Source organism: Parasteatoda tepidariorum, chromosome 8 (assembly GCF_982258835.1).
Source record: "Parasteatoda tepidariorum strain Cologne lab strain chromosome 8, Ptep-v5.0, whole genome shotgun sequence".
Lineage (NCBI taxonomy): Eukaryota > Metazoa > Arthropoda > Arachnida > Araneae > Theridiidae > Parasteatoda > Parasteatoda tepidariorum.
Genome location: NC_141762.1, coordinates 96,253,234 through 96,280,771, shown reverse-complemented (window position 1 = coordinate 96,280,771; position 27,538 = coordinate 96,253,234). Strand labels below are relative to the sequence as shown.

The window sequence follows — 27,538 nt, the reverse complement described above, 5'->3', positions numbered from 1 at the left end:
GTATCATTAAGTTTTTTTTCCTTCGAATTATCCTTAACTTTCCGTAAATAAATGCATAAACAATAAGCAAACAAAAGTTTATAATTATGAATATAAGTCTTTTATAAGTAATGAATTCTGCAAAAGAACAATTTCAATGAAAACTAAAAAAATGTGTAATAGTGTAAATTAATTTAAATCACAATAGATCGAATGCTTTATCAAATGCCATTAGCATAATATAGACCAAAAATTAACATTCCCTTGGGTAATTCATTTAAAATCTCTCGAATTTTAAAATTTTTTAAACATTTCAGTTATATTTTCTTTAAAAAATATTGTTTTTTCTTCTTTCAGTTCTTAATATATTAAGTTACCATCATAGGTTAAAGTAGCATGGAAGTGCTTCACCTACTCTACGTCTCACGTATTTTCTACCATCACTACCAAAGAGCGATATTTTACTCTCATTGCTCCAGATTACTTGCTTCCATTGATTTTCTGACCATTTAATGTGTTCTTTTGCCCACTTAACTCGTTTTTCGCGTTGCTTTTGATTTAAATATGGTTTTTTTCCTTGGAATTCTAGCTTGTAGTCCAAATCCTGATAACCTTCTTCTTATTGTTCTTGAACTTATTGCAATACCCGCTGCATTCATTTCACATCTAATGGCATCTGATTAAATTTTTCAATCTTGAAGGCATAGCCGTTTAATTTTTCTATCGGCAGTAGCACTTGTGCATTTTTTTTCGGCCTGATTTGGCTTTATTTTCCACTGATTTCGTTTTTTCATAACGTAAACAGAACGTTTCGTACACCAGAACAAGTCACTGAACCACCAACTTGTCTTGAAATTTCAGGCAAAGAGAGGCCATTTTCTCTCAATATGACAATTCGGCTTCTTTTTGTAGATGTCCAATTAGTTCTTCTTGTTGATGACATTGTTTAAAATTAGTTTAATTAAAAAAAAGGACTTTAAATATTCAAAAACAGCAATACTCTATTTAATTGTACTATAGTATGCATCATTCCGCAAAATATTTCCACAACAATAACTCTTTTACCATCCAAATAACCTAAACTATAGTTACAGACATTTGATTAGTCCTAAGAACAGTGTTTGTGATTTGCTAGTACGCTTTTATTACAAAACACGTCCTCATTTAAAACGATTTGTGTTAGTATGTTCTACTAAAATGTGCATAACTTTTTTTGTAATGCAGATATTTTAAATCTGGTTTTGTTATTAAATTTTACATTAAATTACCTTCAATTTGATATATAAACGTTTGTATTTAAGTGAAAATTAATATATTCTACAAGCACAAAAAGTTGAAAAACATGAAACTTTCAAAAAATGCCCACACTTTTAGCCACCACTGTATATAGTGTCTTACTTGAAAGAATTGTCTGGATTATACATGTTCAAAAAATATGCAACATGTTGATGTTCAAAAAATATGCAAACAAACTTCCATCATTCCATGATGGAAAATGCTTCTTTAATACTATGATGGTTAACCATCAATAGAAGTATGATCCCAATTATACATTTCCATGAATGTTTAATGGGAATTCTTGTTGGCTTTGAGGAATATACCATCAAAACAATTTGGTTTCTTAATGTTGGATCATCATAGATTCATACATCATGACACATACAGTTCTAATTCCTACATTGGGGTGATGGTTACCTATGTTTGTTACCATTAAAAAATATAATAGTTCATGATGGAATTACTGATGGTTACCATCAAGATTATGTTGATCCATCAATGGAAAATCATCAAAAATTTTGACGGAATTACTGATGGTTACCATCAAGATTATGTTGATCCATCAATGGAAAACCATCAAAAATTTTGACTTGGTGCGAACAGCATTATAATCAACCTGTGTAAAATCTGATGTACCATTTCGGTAAAACCAAAAGAAAGGAGATAAACATGATTTTCGTCAGCAATGGAAAACTACGTACTAAATACATGTGGTTATTTTTCCATTGTAGATGAAAAATCATGCTATTTGGTGTCAATTTTTGGTTTTATCAAAAATGGTAGAGGAGATTTTAGACAAGTATCATACCATTATTCCTATTGACAAGGTGTTTAGTTTCGTCAAAAATGATCGATGAGATTTTAAACAAGTATCATACCATTATTCTTATTCCCAAGGTGTTTAGTTTCAATATTAAAAGAATTCATAATGAAATATATTTTTTCCTTACTTATTTTCATCACTAGAAGATCCTCCGTAACATTCATGACGTCTTTGAATCAGCCGCCCATCATCCAACCCTAAGACCTGTGGGAAAGACAAAATATTTCTTCTCTTAGATTTCAGTCGAGTTGGCGGCCTTCGGCGACATATTATAGGATCGCCATCTGAGGAACTTTTACTAAGAGAGCCACAATCTGTGTTGGACATGGAATCCATATACGGCGATAAGTGACCATCTGGCGAGAACTCATCCTCTTCTGCATCCTTATATTCCCACACAAGTTGGTGACCCCTGAAATCTTTTTCTGAGTACTGTGTTTCGCTCAGGAAAGTTGGAGACGTTTTGGTGCTAAGTCCTGGCGAGCTCTTGGCATGAACAATTGAATGGTGCTGATCTCGTTGTAGCTTGGACATTTCCGGTGGGTGGGAATAAGTATTACAGTTATTAGAAATATTGTATTCCTTACTAGTTGGAGTTTTACAGTTTATTCGATGAGAAGGAGCATTATTCACTAAAGAGTCTTTACTGGGAGTTCGAGCGCGAATCTCTGTTGTGATTGGCTCTTTTGAGGGTGGCCGGGAAGTACTAACGTCCTTATTGGATGACCTACTAGTACTCCGTAGCTGTGATGGCACTGAAGAAGAGTCTTTACTTGACGGTCTAGAGATAATTGGCTGCTGAATAGTGTTGACTGAAGACTCCTTGCTTGGCGGTCTACCACTGTTGTGAAGAGGAGAAGGTTCCCTAAAAATATACACCACAGATTACTAAAAAAAAACTTAGCAATTAAAGTTTCAGTTTTTTTGATAGCACAATATAAATCTCAATTAATATTAATCTTAATGTAAATTCTCCATTTCTGAATGTCAATCATTTTGCATTTTGAAGTGATAAAGAATAACTAGGTATTTCATGGAATAACTAGACAGTCAGTTAAAGTGTACAAAATTATTGAATTTTACGATTTAACAAGGTATTCTATAGAATAACAATTACTTGATCGATAAAGTATGAAATACGGAACAAAAAAGTTCTTTGAACCAGTTTTGAACCACTTACAGCTGCTTTGCAATGACGTTTGCGTAAGCTTCATTCCGCTGCTTTTAGGCGTAGTTATTGCTGTTATTAATATAAGCTGTAATAAATTTTATCTGCTTTTTCTTTATTATTTATCAATTAATCATCCTCAATAGGGATAATATTTATTTTTTTTAAAGAGATTTCATCAATTTATGATCAAATAATTTATAAAATAACATTGAAATCGTTTATTTTTCACTGCTTTTCATTAGTTACTTCATGGAATAATTAGGTATATAATTTTTCATCTATTATGTATTTTAGCTGACTTGTTCAGACCTTTAATGAAATACCCAGTTATTCTATAATCAAGAAAGGGGATGCTGGCGAACCAGATATAACTTCGAGCTCTACATTAAGCAGCCCCAAATTACTCAAATGATCCGCAATAATAGGCTAACATGACTGGGCCATCTATGGAGAAGCCCTGAAAATAGCGCCATGAAAATAGTCACCTTTTAGAATCCCGAGAGGTCACGACCCCCTACTAGATGGCTCAACGACATCGAAAATGATTTGAAAACACTAAAGATTAGAAATTGGAAGGGAGTTGACATGGATAGGAGGCGCTGGCATTTGTCAGCTGTTGAGGAAGCCAAGGCCATCAAGGGGCTGTAGCGCTGACAAAGAAGAAGTTATTTTATGAAATAACTGAATTATACACTTCAAAGGTACGATATGAACAATATTCTTTTTCTTAAAAAAAGGTCTTTCAAACTGGATTTCGAAGCATAGATTCTCGTTATAATGTACGAATATGGATAAAGTACTTGCTAAACTGCTAAACAATGCAAAAAACATTCTGAATAAGTTTTGGTCCAATGGTCAAATTTTTAAGTTCTTGACGGTTCGCGGGGATGACCGCGGGGATATGCTGACTAATTTGAGCAGAGGATATTAGTTCTGAAATCAGACACAAAAACTGCAACGTGGTAAATATAGCCCCAATAGTTAGATCAGAATAGCGTTAATTTAATGAGCTTGATCCTTTAATGTTAGTTTTACTTTTGCGCTATATATCTCTTGAACTTTTTAAGCGATTTTAAAAAAATTTGCGCACAACTAGACATTTCCCAGATTTTTCCCTAAATTTTCTCTCAAATCTATTAACACTTTAATCGCTAATGACGGAATATATCGCCTTCCACGGGAACGCGAGATATCTCGCAAGTGCTAAAACTGGAACGTGTAGCATCTAGGGTAGAAAAAGCCGCGCTATTGCAACGCCTCCTTATAGCTGAAAACCTCCACACGGTTTCTTACAGGTAGTTCGATCGGACCCCTGCCACCAGTTTACGAACGAGCCATTCAATACAAATTCTAGCAAAAATGAGAAAGTGGTAGAAAATATATGTCTAAAAATTTGTTTAATTTATGGATGTGATTGGTTTTTGTCTCATTTGCTTGCCGACCACCAGAAATTCAATTTTCAAATATATAATAAATTTTTCTCAATTAGTTTTAAAACAGAAATTGGGTTCATGCGCACAACTGCTTCACCTTTTAAATAATCTGCGCAGACAACTTATAAAAAAAAAATCGTGTGGAGGCTTTCTGATATAGAAGGTGATGCCGAAGATTAATTTTAAACAAGATTTATTATAAACAAACAAAATTCTTTTTAGTATATATACGTTAAGTGAATTATTTTATTTTATCCTTCGGATCATCCTCAGGGATGTTTCCCAGACCGTCGCCAATAGCCCATTGTGCAGCTCTAGTGCGACATAAATCAACAACAATGTCATTTATTTTATAACCGTCGTTGAACAGCATTCCCAAAATTGGGTTTACGACTACTGATGTTCAATTCCGTAGCCTTGTAATTTTTAACCCAATCCAGGGGACAGGAGAACCCCTGGATCAAGTATTGGGAGAAATTCGCCTTCGTGGCGGACTTTTTAATGGAACTAACCCGCATTTGTGTTACATAGACAGGAAAACCGCGAAAACCTCCCACGGTTAGTCTGACGTCAAGGAGACTCTAACCCATGATCCGTCTACCCCTGAGAATATTTTACGTCAGCGCTGTGCTGCAAGCCGGGTGCGGAATTCGTATCGACCAGCTGTGGCTGGGATCGAACCTGGGTCACCCCATTGGGAGGTGAGCGATCTATCCCTTGAGCCACCACGGCTCTACTACTTAAAGTATAAACACTCAACATACTGCAGTAATAGCAATAGCGCCATCTGTTGAGGAATAAGAGAAGTATTTTTGCTGTATTTTATCGCTATTTTTCTTTTTAATTTCTTCAACAAATACGGAGAAATTTGAGAATATACGGGTAAATGGGAGATAATCGTAAAATACAGGAGTTATCGTTGGAAAAAAAAAACAGGAAACGTGGCAGGTATGCTCGTAGCACCTAGGGTAGGGCGGAATATAGCGTTTAATGGAATAATAAAAAGAAAATATCTAACCTGGAAACATTGGCGTGGGGCGGCGACTTTTCCTTTGACTTCAGAAAAGGTGCTGAAGAATGTGGCGTGTTTTCTCTGCTGTTTGGCGAACACAAATTTTCTTTGCTAGGACTCCTGCCACCAGCCACGGTGGCAGGAGGACTCTGCAGGAGATTCTCTTTGCTGCTGGCTTTAGTAATCGTCGGTGGTGCATCTCCGTCATCTTTGTCGAATGGTTTCAAGGGATTTCCCCCAAAGAGCCTCTCCCTGCTGGATGTCCTCTGGATGAGTGGTGGACTACTACTGTGTTGTTTACTGCTCATCTCTCCTACTCTCCGAGGTTTGGGCCTGATGATGTCATTGTTGAGAAGGGGCTGCCAATATTGGTGAGCTTCTCTGAATTCAGGGACAGGAGAGGACATGATCACGGGAGGAAAGCATCAGTGAGGTGGTGGTGGTAACCACCCTGGAAATAAAATTGAAATGCATGTAGAGCAGCTACGGTTAAAGTCAAAATGAATTTGTAGTGTATCTACCACTACAAAAATATAATTGCAATTCACTAGTGTATAAGACATCAGTCGAATTCAACTCTCCCCCCACATTGGTGACCCGGACGTGATGTGAACACGCCTACCCTGACGGCAACTCTCACTTTGATCTGAAAACGCCTACTTCGAGGGATGGTCCACACTGAACAGTTGGATTGCTACTTGTGACTGCGACACCATCCCACCGACTCGTGTTGTTGCTACTCAGTTTCGATCACACGAAACGTACAAGATTTATTTGCTTGAAAAAAATACTTGAAAATATATTAAAATGCAAACAAATTATTAGAAGAGAACTTCTCAGTTGCGTATTCCTAAGTTATCTACTCACAATTTATTTTCATTTGTATATTTTGAAGTATTTTTTTCTTTATTTGAAGCTTCATGGCTTACTCAAGGTTTGTCTGAACTCACTTTTTATACACTTTAAATTCCAACTTATTAATAAAGAAAAAAAAAGAGAGTTTGTGAAGAAAATTTTCTTGAGCGGTGTGGTGTCCTCTTAAGAAATTTCGGCAATTATAATGATTCATTAAGTATCACTATAACAAAGATTTCTATTTTCAGCAACCATAATAAGTTGGACTGAGCGATGCTAAGATATTGATGTATTGTCATGCTAATGTTTCGGTTCATTAATTTTTTACGTTTAGTACTGCGTAAATGCGCAATTAGTAAGTTCTATTTTTTTTTTAAATCAACGTTGCTTTTTTTTATAATTATTTCTCAATATTTAAAGACATGGATAGTTGCAAAATAACGATTAAAAAACATTAAACGGCTGGATTGATTGTAAAAAAAAAATCAACAGTATTTGCACACACACAATTAAAAGAAAACACTTCCATAATTAAGAGATTCAACAACACTTCGATTCTCAATCACATTCGGATTCATCAAGTCAGCAAAACGAGGAGGTCACGATGTAAAAAATACTGGGAAAGATAACGATTATCACCACAGTTATCACTGCACACTAACGGTGGAAAATACTCTTCGCGCGAGCTTTCAGACATCGATGGACTATCGGGAACAATGCTCAACATCGCACGTGTAGATATCGATGTCAACGATACATCGGGAAATATAGTACACATTTCAGTAAATCACAATTTCCGATGCATCGGAACTGCACTTTCAAATTATCGGAAATTGTGAACTTTCGAATTCGAAAAGATTCATGTCCAAACTTTCGAGTCCGAACTTTCGATTTCGAAATTTTTCGTGTTCGAAAAATTGCATCGGATCGGCGATGATTGCATAGAATCGATATTTTCCGATGCATCGATTTATCGCTCAGTCCTAATAATAAGTATGTTTGAATCAATTCTTTTTTTTTTCTCCTGTTGAATTGGACTGCAGGTGGCGTAGAACAGAATTCATGGCAACACTTCGCATGCTTTCGTCATTAGCGTGTAAAGAGACATAGAAGTACGTTTGTTTCTGTCTTGATTTTCAATTGGATTAAAAACGTTTAAGTTAGGAAACTATGTGGAACTGAAAACTACATTGGACTTAGTTCCCGGTCTTCTCCCCAGATGGCGTATTCGAGTGTTGCGATAGCGTATAATTTAACCTTATTTGGGTAGATTTCACCCCCGAAGAAAAGCATAGAGGCACTGAACTCAACGCAATAACGTTCACAAACACATTGTTTTAATTTTAAACCTAACTCAGAAGACAACTGTTATTCCTGATTCAAAAATCTTTAAAATTGAGCAATTTGAGATCCATAAAAGGAGACCACAGATGTATCCTAGAACATTAATAAAGATACCCAAGTCAAAATTCTTGATGGTCCCCTCAAAAAAATTTGATGGTTTATGTTGGTTACAGTGTGATTCATGATGGTCCAACATCATTTGATGGTCACCATCATCCAACATTTTCCTTTATGCGATCATGGTCTTTGATATGCCAACAAACTTCCATGATTCCATGATGGAAAATGTTACTTTAATACCATAATTTACTTTAATACTTTTTTACCGTAAAGAGAAGTATGATTCTCATGAACCAACAATCCATGATGATTCCAACTGTACATTTCCATCATGATTTCATGGGAATTCTTCTTAGTTCTCACTCAGGAATATATCATCAAAACAATTTGCTGTTTTTTTATATAATCAATCCGTATAAATAAATCAATCCGAATTCCTACATTGTGATGATGGTTGTTCAAGATCGCTTCAACATTTGATTTCTAGTATGCTACGGAAATACGTGATAGTCCATAATGGTACAACAATGCATTTTCATGACAGTTTAATGGAAAATCTTGTTGGTTCAGCAGGAATATACCACCAAAAAAATTTTTTTTTTCTTTTATAGACGATGATGGAAATTTCTGATGGTTCAAAATGAACAAACCATCAAAACAAGATATTATTCCTAAGTTGGACCATCACAAATCAGTCTGAATTCCTACATTGGGATGATGGTTACTTATGTTGGTTATCATCAAAAAATGTAATGGTTCATAGTGGAATTATTGATGGTTACCATCAAAATTATGTTGGTCGATCAATGGAAAACCATCAAAAATTTTGATTTGGCCAGGACAGTCAATAAAGTATGTCCGGGATTCTACCCATGATTACTCTCGTCTGAAGCTGAAGCTATAACCCCTTTTTTGACAGGGAATATTCCTGGTAGATAAATTTTCTATTCTAGCGAAAAACAAATTCTTTAAAACTATTCCGATATTGACTCAGTATTGAAACATTTATAACAGACCTTTTTTTGGGGAAATAATTTATTGGAGAAAAATACACGCATTATCTTTCAGACGTATGGAAGAACTCAAATTTCATTCATTTTACAGACCTTTTTAGGGGAAAAAATTTACTGGAGAAAAATACACGCATTATCTTTCAGACGTATGGAAGAACTCAAATTTTATTCATTTTACAGACCTTTTTAGGGGAAAAAATTTTTTGGAGAAAAATACACACATTATGTTTCAGACGTATGGAAGAACTCAAATTTCATTCATTTTACAGACCTTTTTAGGGGGAAAAATTTACTGGAGAAAAATACACGCATTATCTTTCAGATGTATGGAAGAACTCAAATTTTATTCATTTTACAGACCTTTTTTGGGGAAAAAATTTAGTGGAGAAAAATATACGCATTATCTTTCAGACGTATGGAAGAACTCAAATTTTATTCATTTTACAGACCTTTTTGGGGGAAAAAATTTACTGGAGAAAAATACACGCATTATCTTTCAGATGTATGGAAGAACTCAAATTTTATTCATTTTACAGACTTTTTTTGGGGAAAAAATTTAGTGGAGAAAAATATACGCATTATCTTTCACACGTATGGAAGAACTCAAATTTTATTCATTTTACAGACCTTTTTGGGGGAAAAAATTTACTGGAGAAAAATACACGCATTATCTTTCAGACGTATGGAAGAACTCAAATTTTATTCATTTTACAGACCTTTTTGGGGGAAAAAATTTACTGGAGAAAAATACACGCATTATCTTTCAGACGTATGGAAGAACTCAAATTTTATTCATTTTACAGACCTTTTTTGGGGAAAAAATTTACTGGAGAAAAACACAGGCATTATCTTTCAGACGTGTTGAAGAACTCAAATTTTATTCATTTTACAGACCTTTTTGGGGGGGGAAATTTACTGGAGAAAAATACACGCATTATCTTTCAGACGTATGGAAGAACTCAAATTTTATTCATTTTACAGACCTTTTTTGGGGGAAACATTTACTGGAGAAAAATACACGCATTATCTTTCAGACGTATGGAAGAACTCAAACTTTATTCATTTTACAGACCTTTTTTGGGGAGAAAATTTAGTGGAGAAAAATATACGCATTATCTTTCAGACGTATGGAAGAACTCAAATTTTATTCATTTTACAGACCTTTTTGGGGGTAAAAATTTACCGGAGAAAAATACACGCATTATCTTTCAGACGTATGGAAGAACTCAAATTTTATTCATTTTACAGACCTTTTTTGGGGAAAAAATTTAGTGGAGAAAAATACACGCATTATCTTTCAGACGTGTTGAAGAACTCAAATTTTATTAATTTTACAGACCTTTTTTGGGGAAAAAATTTACTGGAGAAAAACACACGCATTATCTTTCAGACGTGTTGAAGAACTCAAATTTTATTCATTTTACAGACCTTTTTGGGGGGGAAAATTTACTGGAGAAAAATACACGCATTATCTTTCAGACGTATGGAAGAACTCAAATTTTATTCATTTTACAGACCTTTTTTGGGGGGAAAATTTACTGGAGAAAAATACACGCATTATCTTTCAGACGTATGGAAGAACTCAAATTTTATTCATTTTACAGACCTTTTTGGGGGAAAAAATTTACTGGAGAAAAATACACGCATTATCTTTCAGACGTATGGAAGAACTCAAATTTTATTCATTTTACAGACCTTTTTGGGGGAAAAAATTTACTGGAGAAAAATACACGCATTATCTTTCAGACGTATGAAAGAACTCAAATTTTATTCATTTTACAGACCTTTTTTGTGGAAATTACTGGAGAAAAATACACGCATACGCATTATCTTTCAGACGTATGGAAGAACTCAAATTTTATTCATTTTACAGACCTTTTTTGGGGGAAACATTTACTGGAGAAAAATACACGCATTATCTTTCAGACGTATGGAAGAACTCAAATTTTATTCATTTTACAGACCTTTTTTGGGGAGAAAATTTAGTGGAGAAAAATATACGCATTATCTTTCAGACGTATGGAAGAACTCAAATTTTATTCATTTTACAGACCTTTTTGGGGGTAAAAATTTACCGGAGAAAAATACACGCATTATCTTTCAGACGTATGGAAGAACTCAAATTTTATTCATTTTACAGACCTTTTTTGGGGAAAAAATTTAGTGGAGAAAAATACACGCATTATCTTTCAGACGTGTTGAAGAACTCAAATTTTATTAATTTTACAGACCTTTTTTGGGGAAAAAATTTACTGGAGAAAAACACACGCATTATCTTTCAGACGTGTTGAAGAACTCAAATTTTATTCATTTTACAGACCTTTTTGGGGGGGGAAATTTACTGGAGAAAAATACACGCTTTATCTTTCAGACGTATGGAAGAACTCAAATTTTATTCATTTTACAGACCTTTTTTGGGGGGAAAATTTACTGGAGAAAAATACACGCATTATCTTTCAGACGTATGGAAGAACTCAAATTTTATTCATTTTACAGACCTTTTTTGGGGAAAAAATTTACTGGAGAAAAATACACGCATTATCTTTCAGACGTGTTGAAGAACTCAAATTTTATTCATTTTACAGACCTGTTTGGGGGAAAAAATTTACTGGAGAAAAATACACGCATTATCTTTCAGACGTATGGAAGAACTCAAATTTTATTCATTTTACAGACCTTTTTTGGGGGAAAAATTTACTGGAGAAAAATACACGCATTATCTTTCAGACGTGTTGAAGAACTCAAATTTTATTCATTTTACAGACCTTTTTTGGGGAAAAAATTTAGTGGAGAAAAATATACGCATTATCCTTCAGACGTATGGAAGAACTCAAATTTTATTCATTTTACAGACCTTTTGGGGGGGAAAAATTTACCGGAGAAAAATACACGCATTATCTTTCAGACGTATGGAAGAACTCAAATTTTATTCATTTTACAGACCTTTTTTGGGGAGAAAATTTAGTGGAGAAAAATACACGCATTATCTTTCAGACGTATGGAAGAACTCAAATTTTATTCATTTTACAGACCTTTTTGGGGGGAAAAATTTACCGGAGAAAAATACACGCATTATCTTTCAGACGTACGGAAGAACTCAAATTTTATTCATTTTACAGACCTTTTTTGGGGAAAAAATTTACTGGAGAAAAATACACGCATTATCTTTCAGACGTATGGAAGAACTCAAATTTTATTCATTTTACAGACCTTTTAGGGGGAAAAAATTTACTGGAGAAAAATACACGCATTATCTTTCAGACGTATGGCAGAACTCAAATTTTATTCATTTTACAGACCTTTTTGGGGGAAAAAATTTACTGGAGAAAAATACACGCATTATCTTTCAGACGTATGAAAGAACTCAAATTTTATTCATTTTACAGACCTTTTTTGTGGAAATTACTGGAGAAAAATACACGCATACGCATTATCTTTCAGACGTATGGAAGAACTCAAATTTTATTCATTTTACAGACCTTTTTTGGGGGAAACATTTACTGGAGAAAAATACACGCATTATCTTTCAGACGTATGGAAGAACTCAAATTTTATTCATTTTACAGACCTTTTTTGGGGAGAAAATTTAGTGGAGAAAAATATACGCATTATCTTTCAGACGTATGGAAGAACTCAAATTTTATTCATTTTACAGACCTTTTTGGGGGTAAAAATTTACCGGAGAAAAATACACGCATTATCTTTCAGACGTATGGAAGAACTCAAATTTTATTCATTTTACAGACCTTTTTTGGGGAAAAAATTTAGTGGAGAAAAATACACGCATTATCTTTCAGACGTGTTGAAGAACTCAAATTTTATTAATTTTACAGACCTTTTTTGGGGAAAAAATTTACTGGAGAAAAACACAGGCATTATCTTTCAGACGTGTTGAAGAACTCAAATTTTATTCATTTTACAGACCTTTTTGGGGGGGGAAATTTACTGGAGAAAAATACACGCATTATCTTTCAGACGTATGGAAGAACTCAAATTTTATTCATTTTACAGACCTTTTTTGGGGGGAAAATTTACTGGAGAAAAATACACGCATTATCTTTCAGACGTATGGAAGAACTCAAATTTTATTCATTTTACAGACCTTTTTTGGGGAAAAAATTTACTGGAGAAAAATACACGCATTATCTTTCAGACGTGTTGAAGAACTCAAATTTTATTCATTTTACAGACCTGTTTGGGGGAAAAAATTTACTGGAGAAAAATACACGCATTATCTTTCAGACGTATGGAAGAACTCAAATTTTATTCATTTTACAGACCTTTTTTGGGGGAAAAATTTACTGGAGAAAAATACACGCATTATCTTTCAGACGTGTTGAAGAACTCAAATTTTATTCATTTTACAGACCTTTTTTGGGGAAAAAATTTAGTGGAGAAAAATATACGCATTATCCTTCAGACGTATGGAAGAACTCAAATTTTATTCATTTTACAGACCTTTTGGGGGGAAAAAATTTACCGGAGAAAAATACACGCATTATCTTTCAGACGTATGGAAGAACTCAAATTTTATTCATTTTACAGACCTTTTTTGGGGAGAAAATTTAGTGGAGAAAAATACACGCATTATCTTTCAGACGTATGGAAGAACTCAAATTTTATTCATTTTACAGACCTTTTTGGGGGGAAAAATTTACCGGAGAAAAATACACGCATTATCTTTCAGACGTATGGAAGAACTCAAATTTTATTCATTTAACAGACCTTTTTTGGGGAAAAAATTTAGTGGAGAAAAATACACGCATTATCTTTCAGACGTGTTGAAGAACTCAAATTTTATTCGTTTTACAGACCTTTTTAGGGGAAAAAAAATTTACCGGAGAAAAATACGCGCATTATCTTTCAGACGTGTTGAAGAACTCAAATTTTATTCGTTTTACAGACCTTTTTAGGGGAAAAAAATTTACCGGAGAAAAATACGCGCATTATCTTTCAGACGTGTTGAAGAACTCAAATTTTATTCGTTTTACGTGCTTCATTGAATTATATGTATTTAAGTCTTAATAGTGTTGAAGTAGCAGAAAACTGAATAACGTTCAGTTCCAAGACATTTTACAGAAAGTATTGTCACGTGTCAATTGATGTGTTTTTTCACAAAATTCTAGAGGATCTTTGGTTTTGACCCTCTAAAGCATTGAGGAAAAAAAAAGATTTTTGCAAAAATAAAAAAGAGAACGCATTTAATATTTTTACATAGAGAATCTTGAGAATACAAACAAAATAAAAAAATGTGAGTATCCAAACCTGCATCAGTTACCAGATTCTTTTTTGAAAAAAAATTTGCTCGTTTTCAAAATTAGGAACAAATAATACGAACCAAAAATAAAGAATAAGATTTTTTTAAAGGGCCTTCAAAATTAGGAACAAATATTAAGAACCTAAAAAAATAAGGAATAAGTGTTTTTAAATTGCCTTCAAAATTTGGAACAAATATTAAGAACCTAAAAAAAAGAATACGTTTTTTTTTTTAAAGGGCCTTCAAAATTAGAAACAAATATTGAGAACCAAAAATAAGGAATAAGTTTTTTTAAATTGCCTTCAAAATTAGGAACAAATATTAAGAACCAAAAATAAGGAATAAGTTTTTTTTTTTAAAAAGGGCCTTCAAAATTAGAAACATATATCGAGAACCAAAACTAAGGAGTAAGTTTTTTTAAAGGGCCTTCAAATCAGTTTGGAGAACAAAACGCTGTTAAAAGAATATAAAAACTAGTACGAACCATATTTAAAATAGTTTTATAAATAGAAATATTTTTTAAGATTTTAAGAACCCTTACGAACCTAGCCCATACATTTTTAACAAAATCTTGTAAGAGCTTATTTTGCTTTATAGAAGTGGTTAAATAAACTGAAATGGAATTTTTCAAGCCATATCTTAAAGATAATTTTATACATTTTTTTATCATTATTCAGGGTGCGTAGCCAAATCTTTCAACAAAAAATAAACACCTTTAAAGCACTTTTTAAGCACTCAAAAAATATTTTTAAGCACTAACAAAATACAAAATAATTTTCAAAGACTTTACCTTATCATGATAAAATAACTAATTTCTGGCAAAAAAACTCTTTTCTTGATTATGTTAGCCATTATGAAATGAGCAAAAGTTTTTTTCGGTTCTATAGCAGAGGGTGGAAAATAAAGCCTGAAATCGAGAATATCTTGCAAAATGCAGCAGAGTTGCACACGAGAGTGCAATAAGCTCATCAAACCCAGCTCAGTAGACGCACATGTGGACTCGCGAGTGTTTCATCAAACGTGTAAAATGACTGGCGCTTTCACACGCTACTGTCCGACCAGGGGTCTGTTTAGAAGAAATTTGGGTCCGTTAACGGACCCTTCACAAAATTTCTTTTCATAAAAACGGACCCTTCACAAAATATTTTAACTTAAAAACAGACCCTTCACAAAATTATTTTTCTTTTAATCGGACCCTTCACAAATTTGTTTATCTTCATTATTATTTTGTTAATCGAATAAACCAGTTCCAGGGCAGAAAACAAGAAAGATGGGTGTAAACGAATTAAGTTTTGTCTTCGGCAGACGATTCTTCCATTATTCGTCCGAAATTAATATTCTGCGTTCAGCAGTATAGGCTAAATACCAAATATTTGTATGTTGCACCTCTAATTTAGAAGCAGCAATTATTGTTTATTTTTTAAAATTTAATTTTTTTAATTATAATTTTACAGTGTTGAGCATCATCTTGTATGTCTTTATAATTTAAAAACTCCTTGAAAAAGTTTTTTTTTTTTTGCAATAATGGACCCTATTTGCACAAATTCATAAAAGCGGACCCTGGTTGAAAGAATGTGAGTAATTTTTTCACAATTTCACGAAAAACGGACCCTTCACAAAATGTCTGGACAGACCGCTGCCGACGGTACGCCGAAATGGATTGTGGTTGAATGAATTGTGAAAACGTTGAATAGAACAATGTGAAAATTACTCCTTATACGTGGCGAAAAGCGACATGGTAAAGAAAAAATATTTCATTTTCGAAAAGGAAAAATTAAGCACTTTTTAAAACCACCCTATGAAAAAAGCACCTGTAAGGGTTTTTAAATACCGAAAATCGAAAATAAGCATCTTTAAGCACTTTTTAAAAACCATGTTATTGCATACATGGTTTTAAAAAGCACCATGGTTTTTAAAAGCACCTACGCACCATGTTATTGCATACTGCATCTAAATTTAATAATGTGATAGAGATAGATAAAATACTAATTCATTATACCAGAATTTTCATTCATACATCAGTTTAACCTTCTAGATTTCCTGTTTGGAAAAATTATCTAAAAAAAAAAATTTTTTTACTTCCCAAACTGTTCCGTTACCGTAATAAACAATCATTACACAGAAAGAAAAAAAATTAAATAAAAATCCTCCCCCCCCCCTGCAAAAAAAAAGTAGCTTACTACATCGTAAATATTGTATGACAACCTTCTTTAACTTATTCTAACTAAAGTTATTTCTGGCATGGGTGGCCTCAGGGTGAGTTCGCCAAAACCTGTTCGACACTAAAACTGACGCCAAGGCGATGATTATAGTTGAATCTGGGCACAGTATGCCCACTGGTACACAGTAATAAGAGAATTTAATTGGAAAATGATCAGAGGGGGAAAAAATGATGCAACAACAGAATAGGAAGCTTGCGGATTATTTTGATAAAGAATTTATTTTTTTTTTTACTTAAATTCTTTGCATTTTTTAGTTATGAAAGTCCAACTGATAATGAAATCCGTAGTTATTTATGTTTTTCGGTATTTTCATTTTTTAGCAAAACAAGTTTCAAATTCGTTTAATTTCCGCGCAAATATCCGTATGCACTATCACCATTTTTTTTTATTATTAACATAATAACCGCTCAATCATTAACTATTTTTATTAAATTTTAATGGAAAATTTTTGTAAAATTGTAATAGAATTTTTCTGCAATTCTATTACAAACGTGGCAGTCTTTTTATTCTCTCTCATAACGGTTTTGTACAATTTCAATATTTTCTACAAATATATTTTAACAACTTCTGCAGCAATTTAAATGTAACATCTTTAATTCGGATCAGACATAAGAAAAATAATAAAAATTTTTAAATAAATAAAAGTAATAAAAGATTCTCCCAGAGAAAACTAAAATTAATTAATTAAATTCAGTTAATTAAATTTAATGAATGAATTAATATTTGAAAAAATTGAAAATTTGAACAAAATATATAAATATATATACGGAGAGTGTGAACTAATAGTAGGAACTAGTCGGCTGCGCCCCCTGCTCGCTAACGCCCTCCAACCCGCGAAAATTGCTACGCAATCTAATATGGTTTGATTCGCAAACCAAGCTCGCTTCGCTCGCTACTAACTTAGGTACGTTGCAAATGCACAAAATTCAGAGAATTCAAAGCAATCATTCAAATCCATATAACAACTTTTCTTTAAAAAAAAATTACATATTTTTAGTAAATTCTAAGTCATTAAAATAAATTTGAATTCAAATAAATGACATGTAATTCGTTAAACCTATTAGAAATGTGCTATAGTAAAAATTCTTAAATCGTAACAGCAGGACTGAGACTCATTTTTCAATGAATAACTAACAACAATAATAAAACAAATAAATTCGTGATATAAATCAAAAATCGTCAAATAAATTCGTAATATTAAGATTCGGGAAAATACTGAACAAAACGCTCTCGACAAAATACTAAAATAGAGATCTATCGACAAAGACTACTCACTTTTGCCTAGCTTATGCTCTCTCTGGTTATTTCAGTTTCCGTTTTTAAAAGCGCTATATGTTGAGCCATCTCAGCTAGATTTGGCATGTGACATTTTTAGCGGCAATCATGGGTCGATTTTCTAGCGTTGCCATTCGGGGAGTTGTAATGATGCTTTTTTTTGACGCCGTGTAAGAGAAATATATATATATAGATTGAGAAAAATAAAAAAGCGCGTAGTATCAGAAAACTATAAAAGTATAAATTTGGCGGAGTGAACTACACGAGCGTATGTTCTTTATTGAATGTAATGTTCATAATGAGTTAATATTGAGTTAATGTTATGTGATGTTCTTCATTGAATTTATCTTACACAGCGAATATAAGATAATTAAATATTTAAATGTGCGGTATAAATTATTTTTTTTGTTCAAATAGAGCTATAAATTAGATATGATCACTGATGTTATTTTTAAAATATTTGAAAAACTGGTAAAATTTTTAAAACGATGACTAACGCTTAACCCATTAGAAAATTCCATTTCGTTTTTCGCTCATCAACATTTAATGAATGAATTTATATTTAAATAAAATTATATTAACATCAAGTGGTATCCACTACAAACTTTCAAAAACGTATATTTGAAGTTGAGTGTATGAATAAGAAGTATTTTATGAAAGATTGAAAATTTGAATAAGATATATAGGGAGAGTATGAACTTATAGTTGGAATTGAACAAAAAAAGAAAATAAAGCGCATCTGCTTATTGTTATAGCTATTAAAAAAAAAATTTTAAACGTCTTTCCCGCAAGGACTAATTGAAATTTTTAAACAAATTTCAAGATTAAGTTCTGAAATTTCCCCCTTGCACCCGCTGTTCAAATTTCAAGAAGCTAGCATAAATGGTTATAAGACAGACATACACGAAAATTAACGTTTCTGCACATAACTATAGACTAGCTGAATATTTGTTCATATGGGGTAAAAAAAATAGTAGGGGAGAGTGGGGTCAATTGTAACAGGGTACGATTGTAACAGAGCAAAAATGTCGAGTGTCGGGTTCTAGATTTGGTTCCTAGGTGGCGCACAAAGTGTATTTAATAAATCTACATGTACACACCTGCTGGCAACCATTTTTATGTACTTTTGAAAGAGTTACATCACAAAAGATATTTTTACGCTAAGTAAGTACTTTTTTTGCTATTAGAATATTATATTGTAACAAAGTAATTTTGTTTAAACAAATAAAAATTATGAACCGAATATGTAAGTGGACACCTTATTTAACATTTAAAGAAAAAAAGATTAGTTTTGTTAATTAACTAGCATTGTTTTTAACAAATGAAGCTGAAATGGCGTCTTGGGGACGATTGTAACAATAAGTAAAAGGACGATTGTCACAGCTGAAAATAAATAATCTTATTTTTACAAACCATTTCTTAACTCTTTAAGAACCACCAATAGTTTCCTATATCATTTATATTATGTTGCATGTGCATTATTGTATTTGTCACCTTTCACAGCATAAATTAAAATTTTTAACCCCTTAAAGTTAAAAGTTTAACCCTTTAGGTCTACGCTCATTATTATTTTTACTCCTAAAATATCACTACTATTTCGATCAATAAAAAAATATATCACAACTATGATAATATGCATAATTAACTATGTTTTAGTTGAATTTATGAACTGTTACAATTGACCCCGTAAGTGGAGACAATTGTAACAAGTGCACGACTGTCAAAAATTGTTAATAACTAATATAATAACATTTAAAATAAGGTATTTATTTTTTTTTCTAGTAGAGGATAGTCTACTTTACTCGTCTGTCATTTAATACTAATAATATATTGGAATTTTTGTTAGTTAAAAATAGTTAAGTAAAAACTGTTACAATTGACCCCACTCTCCCCTATACAATAAATTAGTGTTATTAAAGACTACGTTATCATATACAAGACTGAAAGGCATATACCGCAAATAATAAAGATAATATATTTTCAGACGTGTTTTCTATTGTAATTATTATTTATGGCCCAACCCGGTGACTTTACGTTATTAGAATATGTTGTAAATTAAAAACAAGTTACGTGTGAGTATTTCGTAACTGGTGGTAGAAGAGCGTAGTTATTTCTGACTGAGAAAGGTCCGAATGAAGACAAAAGACATTTAAAACATGAAGAACTTGAATTGCAGCTATGCAATAAATTTAAATAAACGAAATTGCAGATATTTTTACACGTGACCATGGCACTGACAGAGTACTTTTGCATGACTATTAAAGAGCTGTCGAAACTATACAGTGTAGTACAGACATTTTGGTTTACATACAGTCGTAGAAAACCAAAACAGTGACGTTATAATTAGATGGAGGAAAAGAAGATGCAGTTATGAATTTAATTGCACCATGGCTGCTCGCGTTCGAAAATTTAAAGATACCACGGCAGCCGAGGCAACACACATCATCGATCGATCTTGTCCATACACATTCTGATGTGACGTCATCTATATATGAGCATGGAAACTCTTTGTTTTAATAACCGTCATTGAACAGCAGACCCAATTTTTGGGTTTGCGACTACTATTGCTCAACTCCGTAGCCCTGTAATTTTCAACCCAATCAAGAAGACAAGGGAACTCCTGGATCGAGTATTGGGGGAAATTTGCCTTCTTGATGTAACTAACCCACATTTGCGTCACAGAGAGAGGAAAACCACAAAGGCCTCCGACGGTTAGTCTGACGGCAAGGGGACTAACCCATGAACCGTCTACAGCTGAGGATATTTTACGTCAGCACTGTGATGGCGAATGCTCGATCCCCTGAGATGTCACGATTCGAGCGTGGAAACTTGTGAGCAACCTGTGATTGTGGAAACCGGCCAAAAAAGCCCAAAACTCCATTGTTTTTCCAACAATCGGTCCCCTAGGATGGATCCGACAATCAATGCCTACCGATGGCTCAGGGGATAGAGCGTTCACCTTCCATTGAGGTGAACCGGGTTCGAATCCCTGCGATGGCTGGTTGAAACGAATTCCGCATCCGGCTTTCACGGATCACAGTACTGGCGTAAAATATCATCAGCGGTAGACGGATCATGGTTTAGAGTCCCCTTGCCGTCAGGCTAACCTAGGGAGGTTTTTGCGTTGTCTTCCTCTCCATGTAATGCAAATGCGGGTCAGTTTCATCAAAAAGTCCCCCACAAGAGGAAATTTCTCCCAATACTTGATCCAGGAGTTCCCTTGTCTTCCGGATTGGGTTCACAATTACAAGGCTGCGAAGTTGAACGCTAGTATTCGTAAACCCTAAAATTGAGTTGGCTGTTCGACGACGGATATAAAACTTTAGATATCAATGCTTACTCGACAGGCTTAACGCACCATCGAGACGTAAGAACCGTGTTCATACTTTCCTTAATAAACGTGACAAAAATAAGATACAAAAATTAAAGCATGGCGAAATTTAAATATTAAAAAATACGACAACTACTAAGTTGAAACACATGAGATTTACATAAAAATTTATTTCAAAGATTGAGAGAAAACACAATGAAATCTGATAGATCAATATTCAATATCTGTATTATAAAATTTATTGCAGCTAAGGGAAGGAAATTAAGATACAGAATTTCCAATACCCTACTATATTTTAAGACCTACTATACAGGGTTGGGGTTTTGGACGTCCTAAACTGGTTTTGGACAAGACACGTGGGTTTTACTGTCTTAAACTGGGTTTTACTGTCCTAAACTGGGTTTTACTGTCCTAAACTGGGTTTTACTGTCCTAAACTGGGTAAAACTGTCCTAAACTGGGTAATACTGTCCTAAACTGTCTTAAAGTGTCCAAAACCTTGAACTTTGGTAAAAGGTAAAAATTCTATAGGTGTAACCATTGTACACATAATAATTACACGTATCAATAAATATTTAATATTTTTTATACAATTTACTGTAATTTATTAAAAGAAAATAATATAATATAGTAGGAAAAGGTTTATAATTTTTGAAGCTCCACAATTCAGTGAACAACAAAAGTGAGTACCTAATCCTTTAAATATAAATATGCTTTTAATACTGATAAATAATATTTTGCATAAGGATAAATATGGCAATATTAAAAAATAATTTTTCTTAAAAAAAATACTAAATTTGTTCAAAAATTAACCTTTTATTTTTCACAATATTTTTTTTTTTTAATTTTTTATAATTTCTTCATTACAGGATGATAAAAAAGACATCTATTTTAAAAAAAAAATTTTAAATATAAATATATTAGTTTAAATTGAAAATAAAAAATAACTGAAAAATGTATTAACAGTTTTGAAGGGTATAACATCAGTTTCAGTTACTGACACTGGTGATGTATCACCACTATGCTAAAAGAATTGAACATGAATGAAATAAAAGTATTCTTGAATAGTACTATAGATAAATAAACCTGTTTATGACGAACCAAGCACTTAGTCCCTACTATTTTATTTTTAACCTGTATGGCAAGGCCAAACTTCAGTTATGTACTATTGAATGAGAGGACCAATTGAACTTGATTACTGATTAATCTTCCTTTGTTTAAATTGAAGAGTCAAACAATATTAATAAAACATTATACTTTTAAAAACAATTATTCTCTAGTATATTTAATTATCAATATGTTATTAGTTCTATGTTTATTTTACCTCTTAAATATTGTTCAGATAAAATTGTGACATAATTTGAGTAAAAGGGTTTTGGACAGTTTAAGACAGTTTTAGACAAAGGGGATTTTGGACAGGACGGTTTAAACCAGGGTTTAAACCGTGGATTAATCCATTCTGTCCTAAACCTTGCCAACCCTGCTACTATATTATTTTGTATATTTAATCTTTAAATTTAAACGCACAATATTTCCACGAATATACACTACAATGAAAACTCATGAAGGCTAAAATTCTATTTAACGATTCTCTAACTTATCCAAATTGTAATAATTAGAAAGCACCGTCAAATACATAACATTAAAAATATTTACACATGTTCACTCAGAGTAGACTCACAATATCCGATGATTCTAGTTAAAATAAATTAACAATTACACACGAATTGGATGTATTGCTTCTAAATATTGCATAAAGAGAAAACATGCACATGACTTGAATTTACGAACGATTGCTATCCTTAAAATACACTTCTAATTTCTACACTGATCTAAAAATTTAAAGTTAAAATACAGAATTCTACGTTTGATTTAAACTTGCTTATTTACTTTATGAAGCACGAAAAATTCAAACATTTACATTTAAGGGGACGTTTAGAATGAGAAAAAAAAAACATTTTTGGTTTTTTAACAATTTAAAACATTTAATAAGTACGAGGGTTGCTATTTATATTTCTGGCCTAATAATGAAAAAACAAATATGTAGGATCGAAATTGGTTTTTATTGTTTTTCAAAATATTCTCCATGATGATCAATACACTTTTGCATGCGTTTGAACCAATTTTCAAAGCACTTTTTCCAGTCCGATTGAGGTAACTCCAAAACATGCGTTTTGAATGCATCAACCGCTTCTTCGGGGGTCTAAAATCGTTGTCCACGTAATTTATTTTTGATGTGTGGGAATAAGAAGTCATTGGGTGCCAAATCAGGGCTGTACGGCGGATGACCCATCAGTTCAATCTTTAGCTCCGTCAGAAATGCCTTTGTTTGAGTCGATGTGTGAGAGCTCGCATTGTCATGATGAAAAATGATTCGTCTGTTCTTCTGCATTTTTCGAATTTCTCCGATGACTTCTGGTAAACAAATGGTCGTGTAGCATTCAGAATTGACCGTCCTGCGTTGCTCTAACGCCACTGTTGCCACATGACCGTTAATGCCGAAGAAACAGGCAATCATTTGTTTCGATGTGCTTCTTCCTCGAACAACTTTTGTTGGTTTTGCCTCGTCTTGGAAGACCCATACAGTTGATTGCTGTTTTGTTTCCGGCTCATATGCATAGATCCATGATTCGTCACCTGTGTAGATGTTATACACAGCCTTTGATGTACCTTGAACTTATTTTTCCAACATTTCCTTGCACCAATCGACACGAGCCTTTTTTTGAGCGTTTGTCAGATTATGCGGGATCCAACGCGAACAAATTCTTTTTACGCTCAAATGTTCATGCAATATTTTATTGATGCTAGTCATGCTAATGTCCAAAGACGCCTCTATCTCACGGTATGTCACATGACGATCTTGCTTAATCAGTTCACGCACAGCATCGATCTTTTCTGGCACAACAACGGATTTTTACGACCTGCCCGGGATTCGTCCTGGATCGAACATCGACCACGATTAAATTCGTTATACCAATTTTTTACAGTGATGTAGGATGGCGCTTTATCGCTGAATAAAGAATTAAGTTCATCGAAGCACTCTTGTCTTGTCAATCCACGTCGAAAGTTATGAAAAATAATGGCACGAAAATGTTCACGATTCAATTCCATTTTTTGAAAGAGAAGAACTTTTCAATTTACTGTCAACATAAATGAAGCTATAATGGTAAATCGTCTGCTGAATTTATGTATAAAAATATCAAACTTTCGATTAAAATCGTCTGCGGTCGCCTAGCAACACTTACTGTTGCCAAGGCCAGAAATATAAATAGCAACCCTCGTATTCTACAACAAACAGTGTTAAAATCAGGAGTTTTCTTTTACAGATTATGAATTTATAAAAGATCCATATATGAATATATATTTTTGTTCTCATTGACTAAGTTGCTTTTTCTCGTGGTGGAATTTTTCATTGTTCTCACAACTTCAGAAAGTCTGTTTTTTCATTGTTAGAAAAAAAAAATTCAGGTAGTCTTAGATGTATCTTGTTTAATTTTCAAGGCCCTTGATTAACTCAATATCTTGATTTAATATTTAATTAATTGAACAAAGATAATGAAGCGATTTTATTGAAAAAAAATTTGGGTACAAAAACATTTAATGCTTAGGTACGTTTTATGTTTATACGGTTACCATAACCTCTTAAATTTATTTAAATACCTATAAAACTACGTTTTTAGGTAAATATTTCATTTAAAAAAATTTAAATTCGTTCGCTAGGAACTTTTTAATTTTCAACAAATAAAAACCACGCTTTTAGCTATAACCTTAAAACCAATGATTATTTTTTTCTAAAACATTGTTACACACACTTCTTTTAATGCTAACAATATTCTGTTAAAATTTGAAAATGATATAATAAAAATTGCACTTTTTTGTTCTCAACGTTCAGTGTCCTATTAAAAACTTTCAAAGGAAATTTAAACCATACATGTTTACATATTAACTTTATTAAATGCTTTCAAAAATTTAGACTAATATATTTACTACTTCTTTCAATCACTAGAAAAATCACTACAACCTTTCAATCGCTAGAAAAAAATCACTACAACCTTTCAATCACTAGAAAAATAACTACAACCTTTCTATCACTAGAAAAATAACTACAACCTTTCAATCACTAGAAAAATCACTACAACCTTTCAATCACTAGAAAAATAACTACAACCTTTCAATCACTAGAAAAATAACTACAACCTTCCAATCACTAGAAAAATCACTCCAACCTTTCAATCACTAGAAAAATGTCAAAGTAAAGCAGTAAATCATTTTCAAATATAATTTTAAGTTATTTGAAAAACAGGCATGCTCAATTTAAATTTGTTTTTTAATAACTAGAAAATGCCATCAAACTTAAACAATATTTCACGTTACATAAGTAATAACAATATTTTTACACTTCGACTGGTTTAATCTTCAAATTTTTAAATCCAATTATTCCAACGGAAAAATTATCTAATTTACAATCAAATTTCAATGACAACACTTGTTAAACCTTAAAATTTTGAAAGTGTGACTTGAAGGGTTGTTAGTATTAATCTCTAAATTTCAAAATTTTATTAAATAAATGTAGGATGTTTAATTTGAATTATCATTACAAGTTTACCTTATCAAATCCTTTAATCTTATCTTAAATAGTAATATTAGTTTTAAATTTGTGAACTTCAAATTACTACTACCTACAAAAACAAGTTTTCTTACAAAGTAATACAGATAAAATTTAAATATTATTGCAATTACTGCACATAGAAAACTTCAAATAAATCTATTGTTTCAACAACACTTCAAAATAGAAATTTCTCTACACACATATACACTATCAATATGATAACGAGAAAATGTTTTTCTCCTCATACTGAACTAAAGTATTTTATTCTACCCATATATGTTACCCTGAATGATCGAAATTGTTGGTTGTTGACTTACGATAAATATTGACAATCACATAGTCGCTTTGGTAAATGTCCGAAATATGTACTAGATCTATGTAAGTGCCACTCTACTACTACTACTAAATCAATGAAATTTTCGGAAGGATCCAAGAACTTTGAAATTTGTACCAACTGTTCTTCAAACCAGGCTTCGCCTCACTACATCCTCGCGTGCCTGGAGCTCACCAAACAGGATTTAGCAGGTGATCCATTGACGGTGTTGGATTTTTTGAGGGTGTATAACGTCACGGACCTGGTCTAGCACTGCTGGTCAATGGGGTCGTGCAACAACAACAACAAGTGCCACTGCCCGGTATACCATACACTGATGTATTTTTAAGGTTCAGTGCCACTCCCCCGTATACATTTGCCAGGTACTTCGAATACTGATGTTTCTCCTGTTGTTGTTGCTAATTTACGTCGCACTAGAGCTGCACAATGGGCTATTGGCGACGGTCTGGGAAACATCCCTGAGGATGATCCGAAGACATGCCATCACAATTTTGATCCTCTGTGGAGGGGATAACACCCCCGCTTCGGTAGCCCGACGACCTCCCCGCGAAGTCGAGCACTTTACGGTAGAACAGTTTAACAAGGACCGATGCCGCACACCCTCGGTCCTTACGCAGACTGATCCAAGTGGTCACCCACCCGCACACTGACCGCAGCCAGTGATGCTTGACTTCGGTGATCTGCTGGGAACCGTGTCTTAACGATCAGTCCACTGCGGGACCTGATGTTTCTCCCAATCCATCCTCAGCAGATATTAAAATATCGAATAAATATAATAATATCAATAAATATAAAATCGGATATAACGAATATCTCGGACATTCAAAAAACGACCATGTGATTGTTGACATTCGCCGGTGAAAGTCGACATTCTCTTGATTTCGATCATTCACAGTAACTACACACAATTTGCCAGAAACGAGAAAGCACCTTTGCCTCTCTAAAGCGAATAAAAGATTATTAAAAAAAAACCCCGGCTTAACATACCATCACCGTTCATTCTTCAGCAACAATCTTCAAAGAAAAAGTCAAAATAAGCAATGAGAAGAACTAGACTCTTCAAGTCACGCAGTGGACTGATCGTAAAGACACGGTTTCCGGTAGTCAAGCATCACTGACTCCGACCAGTTAGCGGGTGGGTGACCACTTTGATCAGTCTGCGTAAGGACCAAGGGTGTGCGGCATCGGTCCTCGTTAAACTGTTCTACTGTAAAGTGCAGGTCGTCGGGCTACCAAAGCCATCCCCTCAGCAGAGGATGAAAATTGTGATGGCATGTCTTCGGATCATCCTCAGGGATGTTTCCCAGACCGTCGCGAATAAGCGAGTATGAGCCGCGATGGCTCGGGGGATAGAGCGTTCGCCTTCCAATGAGGTGAACCGGGTTCGATACCCAGGGATGTCGATACGAATCCGCATCCTGCTTCTCGCTTCTCACAGTGCTGACGTAAGATATCCTCAGTGGTAGACGGATCATGGGTTCGAGTCTCTTTGTCGTCATGCTATCCGTGGGTGGCTCTCGTGGTCTTCCTCTCTATGTAACGC

At 33.4% G+C, this 27,538-nt stretch overlaps 1 protein-coding gene across 8 annotated transcripts in view; it reads right to left on the bottom strand.

Moving 5' to 3' along the window:
* The window catches only part of LOC107453622 (ankyrin repeat and BTB/POZ domain-containing protein 2), a 442,842-nt gene that overhangs the window by 355,830 nt on the left and 59,474 nt on the right, over nucleotides 1-27,538 (bottom strand). For 5 of the 8 annotated variants that reach the window (XR_015435964.1, XM_087169461.1, XM_087169464.1 and 2 more), the window contains exons 2-3: nucleotides 5,703-6,147; nucleotides 2,208-2,945 (exon numbers count right to left, since the gene is read on the bottom strand). Coding sequence is in view for 7 of the 8 variants with exons in the window: in XM_087169461.1 (XP_087025587.1) it covers nucleotides 2,208-2,945; nucleotides 5,703-6,103 (1,139 nt within the window). In the remaining variant the exon portion in view is untranslated. Of the gene's footprint in view, nucleotides 1-2,207; nucleotides 2,946-5,702; nucleotides 6,148-25,978; nucleotides 26,118-27,538 lie in introns of those variants that run through there. The other 3 variants (XM_087169465.1, XM_087169466.1, XM_087169462.1) reach the window with 2 other exon arrangements.